Source organism: Seriola lalandi, unplaced genomic scaffold, assembly GCF_002814215.2.
Source record: "Seriola lalandi dorsalis isolate HSWRI2012SDOR001 ecotype SW California unplaced genomic scaffold, Sedor1 jcf7180002054304, whole genome shotgun sequence".
Taxonomy (NCBI): Eukaryota; Metazoa; Chordata; class Actinopteri; order Carangiformes; family Carangidae; genus Seriola; species Seriola lalandi.
Genome location: NW_019524857.1, coordinates 430,085 through 441,278, shown reverse-complemented (window position 1 = coordinate 441,278; position 11,194 = coordinate 430,085). Strand labels below are relative to the sequence as shown.

At 40.0% G+C, this 11,194-nt stretch overlaps 1 protein-coding gene across 3 annotated transcripts in view; it reads right to left on the bottom strand.

The window, feature by feature from the left end:
- Positions 1 to 207: 207 nt before the first annotated feature.
- Positions 208 to 11,194, bottom strand: part of asic1b (acid-sensing (proton-gated) ion channel 1b) — a 144,178-nt gene continuing 133,191 nt past the window's right edge. For all 3 annotated transcript variants that reach the window (XM_023406349.2, XM_023406348.2, XM_087174025.1), the window contains 7 exons: positions 9,448 to 9,598; positions 8,400 to 8,456; positions 7,661 to 7,814; positions 4,679 to 4,770; positions 4,296 to 4,375; positions 3,505 to 3,606; positions 208 to 2,727 (listed from right to left, as the gene is read on the bottom strand). In XM_023406349.2, the coding sequence (XP_023262117.1) occupies positions 2,632 to 2,727; positions 3,505 to 3,606; positions 4,296 to 4,375; positions 4,679 to 4,770; positions 7,661 to 7,814; positions 8,400 to 8,456; positions 9,448 to 9,598 (732 nt within the window). In that variant the 3' untranslated portion in view covers positions 208 to 2,631. The remainder of the gene's footprint in view (positions 2,728 to 3,504; positions 3,607 to 4,295; positions 4,376 to 4,678; positions 4,771 to 7,660; positions 7,815 to 8,399; positions 8,457 to 9,447; positions 9,599 to 11,194) is intronic.

The following is an 11,194-nucleotide window of genomic DNA, read 5'->3' as shown; positions in this document are numbered from 1 at the left end:
AGATTTCCAGTTTGTCTAAACTCCTGCTGGTATCGCCACCTCTCAAACACCCCCACCTGCTTAGCCCTGGAGCCTTATCAGGATGCAGCAAGCATCTTCTGCAGGATTTCTGTCACTGGCAGGCAGCTCTCCTGTATTCTGACCCTCCCTGCAATCCTCCGAGTCGCAGACTGTCACTAAGAAAAAGACACAAATGCCAGCAGGAAGTGAACAGCATCATCTTTTATTTCTTGATTAATTTGTCTTCTTGGCAGGTACAACAGAAAATAATAAAACCATCAGGGGCCAAAATCATGTTTCAGACATTCAAAACAGGAAAAAAATCTTCATCAGATGTTGGAGCTGGTTCCCAGGAGCTTTAACACTTGTATATTAATGCATGGTTACCAGCTGAGGTTTCTCCTCTGAATAATAAAAAATGAATGCACGCTCACACTTGATGAACAATGTCGATGTTTGGTTTCCCACTAAAAGAAATCATGAAAAAATTACTAGGCAAAAGTAAACGTCTCATCCTAAAATAACCCTTTATGTCTAGTAGCAGGGGACTGATGTGCAGCCGTCTGAGCAACAAACATGATTTTTGAGGCCCATCATGTTTAAGGGCGTATAACCGGGCTGTAATATTCAGAGTCATGCATCACCAAGCTGCTTTTCTAATATAAGTGTGGCAGTTGGAGGCACCAGATGTACAGAAGCATACGAGACAAGCCGTCCAGAATGCGCGGCTGCTGGCTGACTGACAATCTTGATAAAATTTGTATCGGCTGTGCAGGATATTTCCCATCCATCCTTTTGTCATACATCTGAAACTGTAATTACATTTCAAGAGTATGGGGTTCCGAAATACCAATGTTGTTGCTTGCAGCTGTTAAGCTGCAGCCCAAATGAACGGTTGAAGCAGATAAGCAATATCTAGTTTAATACCAGGTTTCGGCCCCGAAACCCTTCACTAAATGCTGATTTAATTCCAAGAAAATGTTGTATGAAGCAAAATAGAAGATAACATGTTGATTGGAGAAAATAGAGATAGCAAAATGTCTTAGATGAAGTGCAGAATCCTTAATCAGATTTTCTGAGAGCTACTCATGATTAAAAGTGAACATTTGCACAGTATCTGGGTTGAAAAATACATTGCTTTGCCTGCTTACCTATTCAACCAAAATGACAAACAAAGGCTTCAGAGAGGAAACTCACTGATAGGAATAAAACCTCAGAAGAGTAACAATTTTCCAAAATGTTATTTACATTTTATTTATGCTTTGATAACTAAATAGACCAGCCTATTACCTGGAAGATGGAGACAGGATTATCAGGCAATACTGAGTATGTTTTATATGAAAGAAAAAACAACTGAAAAACAGTTGGATCAACACGATATTAATAATATGACAATATATCAAGAAGAATAGTACATTTTCTTTTACATCACCTCTACATACTGGCGGTATTGTGCTTTGATAAGACTTTTGCAACTAGAACACAGATACAGAAAAAATTTAACAGCCCCACAAAACTCCAAGGATTTCAGTAATCAACTCTCCTGGAAAAAAAAAAATTTCACCTCACCTCATCACAGAGTTGAGATAAGAGTAAATGAAGTTGAATGAAGACTCCTAAACTCATCTGGCACATGTGAAAATGGAAAAAAACTGAAATTAAATCAGTACACACACACACGCACACACATGCACGCACACACACGCACACACACACACACGCACACACACACACACACACACGCACACACACACACACACTGTATAGCCTCACAGAAATATATGGGATGTACCATCTTGCTTTTCCTGTATATCATTGAGGCAAACTTGGTAATTATAATATTTATATATATCTAAATAAAAAAAAAATCAAATTAGAAATGGAATGAAAAAACATGCACTGGACAAATACAAGCATGCATTTACATGATGAGACCTGAAATCGTCACCGGTACATTTTAAATGGTAGATGATGCACCTCTACCACTACCACTGCCGTCACAACCCTGCCCCCTCCGAAGATTTCCCTGCGCACTCGACTACACCCATTGTGAACATAGATACATTCTCAAACAAACTACACATAGTCCAGCTGTCGTTTTATGGAGCGCTGCAACAGTTACAGATGTTGCTACATGTACAGTGGAGTAAGCAGTATGAATATTTGTCCCACTAGCAGGCCGATGTTGTGTGAAACCGTTGTGTGTTGCTGTGTTATATAAAGGCATGGGGGCTCTTTTTTTCCGATCACCTGTTTGTGGTGAGATATCTGTACATTTTCCCTTATTTAGTTTTACTTTTTTTTTTTTTTTTGTGTCTTTTGAAAGAGAAGAGAGGTCCGTGTTGGCAAGGTTTCTCCAGGAGCATCCTTTGCGGCAGTATTCCAGAGGAAAACACAGAGACAGAAGAGTTTGGAGTGCTGCATGAATTGTTCTCTGGAAAATTAACAGATATATTTATATTTGGGATATCCTCTCCACTTGGCCTCAGGTGAAAGTTCTCGTTTCTATGAAAAAAGTACCTTTTTGTTAAACTTAGTATCAGTTCCTCGCACTCCCCGTGTTGAATAGTTCTTGTTGTATGGTTGGCTTTGGTTGCATAACGCACACTTTGATGCTTCACCCGGGTCTGCTCAGCAAGTGAAGTCTTCAAAGTTACCCTGGCCCGGGTGATGAGGTAGCATGTTGCCAGGATATGTTGATGGTGTACGCAGGTTCTCGCAAGGAGCCTGACAGCGAAATGAAGAGAGAGAGAGAGAAAAAAGCAAAAAGGGAAGTAAGATAAAGTATAGAGGCGGATAACGATAGGCAAGAGAAATGATCAGCGGGAGAGAGAGTGGTGAGGTAGAAGGAAGGCAAACGCGCAGAGTGGGAGTCATCATATCCAGAATAAAACACATTTGAGAAAACCTGAAAGTCATAAAAAGCACTCATAAAAAACATGACACGAGGCAAGAGGAGACAGATTCATAAGAAAGACTCTGTAGAATAATGAAAATAATGAAAGTGGATGGAAAGAGAGGACGACTAAGTTAAGGCAGGAGAGCAGATGAGAGGAGGAGCACATCATTCCCTGTTTCTCTGCCTGAGCTCTGACTTACAATTAAAGTGAACTGGCTTCATTTACACTTGGAAATAAGTGAGCTGTCACACTTTCCAAAACTCTAATTCTGGCCTGTCCCTGCCGGTCCTGTCCCCCAGCTTTGATTAAATTCAAGCCACTTTCCGTTTTCCTACTCCTCTCTCTCAATTTTCTTTCTCATCCCAATCTCTTCTTCGCTCCCTTTTCGTGTCTCTCAAGTCTTTTCCTCCCCTGGCTTCCTCCACCTCTATCTCCTCACTCTCTCGTTTGCTCCTCCTCCTCCCCGCCATCACCACCTCCACCGTTTCGTCCTCCTCCTTCACAACATCTGCGGTTGAGATCAGTGAAGACAAAGAAGAGAGTGTGCCCCTGTCAAAGAAATGCAGTGTGACACAGTGAAAGTACTTAGAAGCAGCCTACTGACATGGCGTTTCACATCATCCAGGCTCAGCACAGCTCCCCGGTCATTGTTGTTGCGGCCTTTGTGTTTCTTCTTCACGCATCGGCACAGCTTGTACTTGATCACCTGAAAATAGGCAAGGACACTCATTACTAACCTTTTGGGCTCAAAACACAATGTTAATTTTTTTCTCTCTGTTTCTGGAGAACATTCAAATACTCTCTTTTGCGTGCCTTACATAGTTCAAGCCTATTAATTTTGTAGTTTTGAGGGATAAGGCAAATTGAAATTCAAATGAGACTTTTCTTATGTATCTATAAATATGTTTCCCCATCGATCCTGCACATGAGAAGGTGCTCCTTTTCACTCACACATGTTCGCAGCTTAAATCAAGGGCACACACACACACAAAAAAACCTCTCTCCATTGCTGGTAGAAGAGAAAACAAAGAGGAACCATGCAACATAGAGTTACTCTAATGAGAATGGACAGAGACATCCCGACTAATCTAAAATATAATACATCCAAAATGTTAATGTATTCAGTGTTGCTGCTGTTAAGATGTGTGCGTGTGTGAGTGCGCGTCGCACAGAGATGGGCTGCAGGGTTGTGAGGGACAGAGTGTTCGTCATGCTCACTAAAACACATCCTTGTGCAGATGGTAAAATTGTGTGAAAAACTCTATTTTGTGAGCAAGTAATTCTATAATACAGGTGCTGCGCAAATTTCCAAAAGCAATACACTGCACTGGATGTTTTTATCTAAGTGAGAGGCTGCAGATAATATGGCAGATGTTCTGGAAAGAGATATTTTACCTCATATAGATAGTCAAAGAGTTCGAGAATGGTGAGGATGCTGGCTCCAATGAAAAGGCCCATCTGACCTCCAATATCACCTGGACAAATAAGACAGCAAAAATGGTACCTTTATATATATGCATTCATTTGAAAAAGAGGTCAGCTGTGAAAAAGTTTTCATCTTAAAGGTGACAAATGGAATAGAAAACACAGATGTTTGCAAAATGTAGTTGAAAAGCCAAGATAGTTTAAAGAGACAGTTGTGTGTCTTCTGGGACCTGAGCACCTATTATAAAAATGCAAGCACTTGCGTTACTGTCACTTTGAATAAAAAGCATCTGTCATGTTCGATACAGCATATTATCTATTCCCAAGAACTCACTTGACAGCCATTTCCTTACCCAGAAGGCCTGCCAATTCATAGGCTTTCTTTTGTTCAATGGTCTCGTAGTTCAGCGCTTCAAAGTAGATATCCAGAACCAGAATGTTATCACTGTAAACAGAGAGGGAAGCGCACAGTCTTAAGTCACATAATCAAACGTCTCAGTTTGCATTTTATAGACTTTTTTTAAATTTTTTTTTTTTTTTTTTATCAGAGTCCTCAGGCGGAGAAGATGACTGGTGAGTCTGCCACTTCCTGCAGATAACAGGGCAAATGCATCAAGTTTAGCAAATAACCTGTCATCACTAACTAATTTCCCCAAGGTGGGCCTGATCATTGAGGAATACAAGGGAAATGATGACAGTTGTTTGCTTTTGTACTGTGTTAATGTCTAAACCATGTGGCTTCAGCAGAGAGTAAAAGAATGGGGATTAGTTGAAATGCCCAGGGCGCGGCAGACTATTATTTTGATTCCTGAATATCCTCTCTGTGGGCCGAGTCAGACTTCACAACCCACTGGAGTTGAGATCAAAACCACAAGTCGACTTTGTAGTTTCTTTTTTTTTTTGCACTTGGTGCACTGTTTTATTACTTAAATTTATGTCAAGACATGTGATGATCTGTCAGTCTTAAAAGAAAATCTGGTAGAAAAGCTGAAGGCTGAGTTGAAACGACCAAATGCAAATTACATCTGATAATGGAGACATGGAGATCTGTTTATCCACTATTTTAACTATGTGATCTATGTATTTAATATTCTTTTTCACTTTTAGCTGTTTCAACTGTTGATCCATTACTATAAAGCTGCCCAGCTCAGCCATTTCTCTGCATCTTTTCACAAACTACTTTAACTATTTATCTATTTCAATCACTCATCCAGTACTTTAGGCAACTGTTCAGACCTCTCTGCCTGCTTGCTAACTTGTTTTCATGCCTACAAAATACCAACACAGGTGTTGACTCAATATGTGGATATATTTTTTTTCTTATCAGTTGAGCTTCTCTACAATCTTTCCACGTACCGCCTAGCAACAAATAGTGACCCCCTAGGGTACAAGTGGCCCTGGTTGTGAATCACTGAATAGGTGGCTTATGTCTTGTTGTTGCTGACATTCCTGGGTGTTCTCTCCTGATTTGTAGGCCCATCTGTGTTCGGTGTCATCTTGCAGTTTGAAAGATGTTTTTTTGCTGTCAGGTGTGCTTATTGTGAGTAAGTAACCTGCAATACATCTGATCAGAGCTACAATCCACAGACCATGAAGCTGTCGAGTTATGGTTCCCAGCAGAAAGACAGTTCACTGTCTCAGACTTCAGTTTCACACCACTAAACACTCCGCAGCCTGGACACCAGAACACTTCCAGCTAATGTTCATCAGACTGACATCGCTTGGAAATATGGCCAGTCACAAAAAAAAAAAGAACTGGATGGACTAACATCTATCCATAGGGAAATGAATACAACTTTCAGAGGGGAGAAGTGAAAGGTTTTTGCAGCGGTCTGACTACATATGGTGTAATTATCTTGTCTTCAACAGCTCTGCTGGGAATGATAGATAAAAGATTCAACTATTATTGTACCCTCTCCTCATTTCCTTGAACTACTTTTGATCTTTTCAGTACATTTGGCAAAGAAACACTCAATACTTGGCTGATTAATCAAGTTAAGCTCTGAATGGAAACTCCTCTTTCTATTTCTACATCTTGATGAGAAAATCCTGGTTTGAGAAAGTGAACTGGTTACAGCTGTTACTGTGCAGCCTTCATGCAAGTTGCCTGAAGGGAAATCAATCTCAAAACACTTCAATTCTATTATGTAGAAAAGGCATATTTTTTCTTATTCATCCTGTTAAATGACATTGATGATGTGACCTTGTATCAAGAGATATACAATGCAACTTTAACTAAAGTTAAGCTAAGCTAAAAGTACTAAAGTAGTTTAATCCAATAGCAACAATGATAAACACCAGGTTTTAGTTGCTCACAACCTAGACCACATAATACATTTGAGAACTATATGGCTAAACAATGACACAGGAAGAAGTCCATCACAGAAGAGAGGGTAAGAACAGCAGAAGCACTCGCCCACAATGCAATGAAGACATAACATGTTACATTTCAACTGCAACTTTTTTTTTTTTATTACCACAAATTCTTGCTTTGGCTCTTACAGTGCTTTCACTGCTGTTGTACATTTTTCTGATGAAGATGAAGTTCATTACATGTTTTGTTGTTAATTATATGATGATATAAGGTCTGTAGTTTTGATAAAATGTAAATTTTTTGACGAGTTCTTTTAGATGGATGATGATAGAATACTTCAGCTGTGTTTTAGGAAGAGAACCTTTTTTTGTGGTGTCTTTAAAGTACACGTGAGAACATTTAGAATTAGAAAACTGAAATGGTCACAGTCTCCCCTTCCTGAATTACAGCATTGGGTAAAGGCCAGAAGTGTTTTTGCAGAACATTATGACATCATAATGAAATTGATCTTTGACCGTCTGGATATGAAATGTCATCACTTCATTAATTCAATCCTATTAGACTTTTGTATTACATATTACATGTGTCATAATTAGCGTATGAATTCTTGAGTTATGTGTTTTGTGAGGTCACCATGTATTATACATCTCTGTGTAATGACATACAGTTCAACAGCACCACAAGCCACATCCTCTAAAAGTATTGTTTAACTGAATCATCACCTCTATAAAACAGTTTCAGCAGAAACTGAACATTATAACCATCATAAAAGTAGGATCCATTGCAGGACCGTTTAAGCCAGGTGTACCTTATAAATTTGGGAAATGGAAAGTCACAAAAAACTAATCAAATTGATGTTAAATGCAATGAATGTGTTCCACTGCTTTCCATTACATCAGGCAAAACAATTCTCTCCAATTTTCTAATTGCAATCATTTATTTGGACACATTTTGTCTCATTACATCATATTATGAAATGTGAAAAATCCCTGGTTAAATGAGACATCAAAATGGGACTTACGCTATGTACTGCTCTGTCTTATTGAATTTCTTTGCAAGATACTTGGCTGATGCTTTGCTGGGTATCTTGACAAAGGACATCTCTTTGCCGTAGCGTGTCAGGTTGCACGGCGTCTCGCACACGCAGTAGTCATTATCCCTCTCGACAAGGAAGTCTGAAAAATGAAGTAGACAGAAAGAGAGAGAGTGAGAGAGTGAGAGAATGAGAGATTGAAAGAAAGAAGACACGGGGACAGATAGACTTGTTGTCACCCCAGGATGACAAACAAGATGCCAGCAGAGTGAAAGGCGTCAAAGAAAACTTGTGAAAAGACGCCACAAGGAGAGCCGCCCAGAGACCCTTATAAGAAATGGAAAGGATAGAAGACACACGCTGACAGAGTCGGAGAAACACCAGCAGCAGCAGCCACGGGCGAACACGTGAGACAGTGTCACGAAAGAGCAAGAGATTACAAGTCAATAAGAAAACAGGCAACAGACATGAAAGGCCTGAAAGGTATCCGTCGGAGAGACAGGGGACTGAGAAAAGAAGAGCCTCAGTGACAGGCCTGGGGTTTACTATTTGAGAATGGCTACCATCAAACTGAAGGAACACTATTATCTGTTATCAGCTTGGATCAGGGGCTCTGAACAGTGGGACATACACAATGAAATGTGTATCTCACACACACACACACACACACACACACACACACACACAAACACACACACTCTAGCAGCATGCTGGGTTATCTCCTTACCCAAGGCAGGATCTGCGCACTCTTTGTACTGCTCTGGGGTGCAATATGGGGCATCTCCTAAGGACAAGCAGAAGAAACACAATGTTCACAGTCTGAACAAGGGAAGAAGAGGGTCTCGAAGACGCACAAAGGATGAAGAGATCTGGGATTGTGATTAATTTCGTCTCAGACTGTCATTACTGTCCTTATGGATACTGTGTATGAGGGTTAATCCTCTGACTGGATATTTGTTGCAAACTTGATCACATCTCGTAATTGATTTCATTAACTTTATTGTACTTGTGCTGCCTGTCATTTGTGTCTGTCAGCCTCTCCATCTTTCTCCCAGCGGCAGATGAGCCATCCCTCTCCCTTCTATCAGGGCAAGACAGGAAAAAGACATGTCCTAGATATTGGGGGAAATAATTTCCAAGCTGAAATTATTCACTCCATTTTGGTCCATATTCTTTCAAAATCTTTCTAATGACAGGGGAGATAGGGGAGATGAATAGGAGCAGAGCACAATCCATGGGGCAGAGGATTTTTTTAACAGGGGAGTCCTCTGTAGACTTACATTAATCAACTGCACAATCGCTTTAAGATAGCAGCTAATCCTGATTATCACAGAGACAGAATTGTCTGGCTTTCTATATGCAAACACACTGCTGAAAGTGACCGTGATTGAAGAGAGAGACATTAACATTTATTGGACAGGAGAGTGAGGGTTAACTGAGGCCAGATCCCAATTTTTCCTCTGAGCCAAACTCCTTTTCAATTTGCCGTCTCAGATACTACACAGTGATTAAATGTAGGAGGTAGACAGCAAATGCCAGCTGTAATCACTGCACAAACACAAAGTGAAAATAGTTGAGTTTTCCGATTCATTGGAGTGTGAAAGTATTTGATTATCTGCAGTCGCTGGCAAAAAGCTTAGGAGTTGTTTTTGTCACAACAATTTCAAATGACAGGACTTCCAAACACAACAACAGACGCTGTAATGCTGTAGATCTTTATAAACAAATATAGGAATATCTATATCCAGCGATGAGACGCTTCCTCTGGTTCCTACCGGGCATGTGCACCATCCTGCAGTTGCAATTCTCCACCAGGTATCGTGTCTCACAGTCGATCCGGCAGGCTGTGATGCTGTAAGTGCTGAAGAAATCAGAGTCCATCGGCGTGGCCTTGCAGTCCCCCCACGGCGGAGGCAGGTATGTCAGCTGAGAGAGAGAGAGAGAGAGAGAGAGAGAGAGAGAGGGGGAGAAGGAACAGTACAGAACCATTTGAGTTATAGAGCACACTGTATGTTGAACATCCTACCTTGTACCATGTTAACGGAGCCATTTGACCTTGCTCTTTTTGTCAACATGATTATAAACTTGTAACTCTGTGTGATATGAGAAAGCCATTACACATTTAATGTATTTGGCACAGAAGCTAAATCTCGTTTTTACTCCATGGTGAATACGTGTGTCTAGTGGTGCTTATTGTGGGAGCTCGTCTCCTACGCTTCTACTATTCCTACTTTCCCTCCGTGCTTTCATTGTACTGCCCACTCTTCATGCAGGAACTGAATAGTATCAGCTGTGTAGTAGAGCTGTGATGTTGCAAGAGTTTCACACTGAACAACTTTGCCGCAGGGAAAAGTGCTGTTCCATGTTCCTTGTGTTTTGATCCACAAATAGACATTTTCTATCACTCTGAACATGCACCGAATATAGTCATAGTCATATACTCATTTCTGGAGCCAATGGTCCGACACAGGAGGACTCAGAAAAGGCTTCTTCCCGCAGGCCTTCGGATGGTGAACTTTGACCTCTGTCAACCCCAGCCTTGTCTTATCTTTTCCTCTGTTAATCTTTTGCACCACTCTGTGAAATTGAATATATGCACTCAACAAAACTGTATTGTGTAATTTGCTTTACAACTATGACACATGTACATTTTATGTTTCACATACTACAAAATTGTACAGCCCACCCACACATGCATTTTTTCTTATTTGTACCTATTTTAATGTTTGGTACTTCTTTGTTGCAGTGTAGTTGTATTACAGTTTTCACAATTATAATTGAATATATTGACAATAAAGTTTATCTATCTATCTATATCAATCTATCTATAATGCCAATATATAGTTTTTCATTTTAATTACTGTTTTTATCTTTGAATTTTTATCCTTCATATTTCTTTTCCTAACCCTTATTTTTACTCTTACTGATTATTAAAAATATATACACGTCCTCCTTCGAACCAAACCCCAGCGTACACTTGAGGTTGCACTATACTGCTCCTCTAAAAAAAAGAAAGCAAACTGAAACCACTCCAGCAGACTGCATTTTGCAATTTGCATATTATATTAAAATATTAGCACCATTCATTTACATTTCAGCTGCCTTTGAAAAAAAAGAAGGGCAAAATTTGCTGCATTAAAAATGAAGTAGGAATCTATAAAAACAGCCCGTGTGTTTTCGTCTCATCAGTCCAGACGGTGCATCGCTGAGTGCTCACATAGCAATAAATTAAAGGCCACTGTTGTGATTTAGGGACCTGCATTTTACAATTTGTAGTGGAGTGCAAGAGGCAGCCACATGTGTCGCGTACTGGATTTGCTTACTAATAACTCAAGGCGATGGTCAACAGGTACATCTAGTATTCATACACATGCACATATACAGTACGGCACACTCAACTCAAACTCAAATCGAATCAGGGGACTATAATGATTCTTCTGTTAATTTTCACATGAAGGACGTTTTCCTAAAGTCAAACATAACATAAAAGCCATCAGAGCTTGGTAAAATGTGATAATCAAT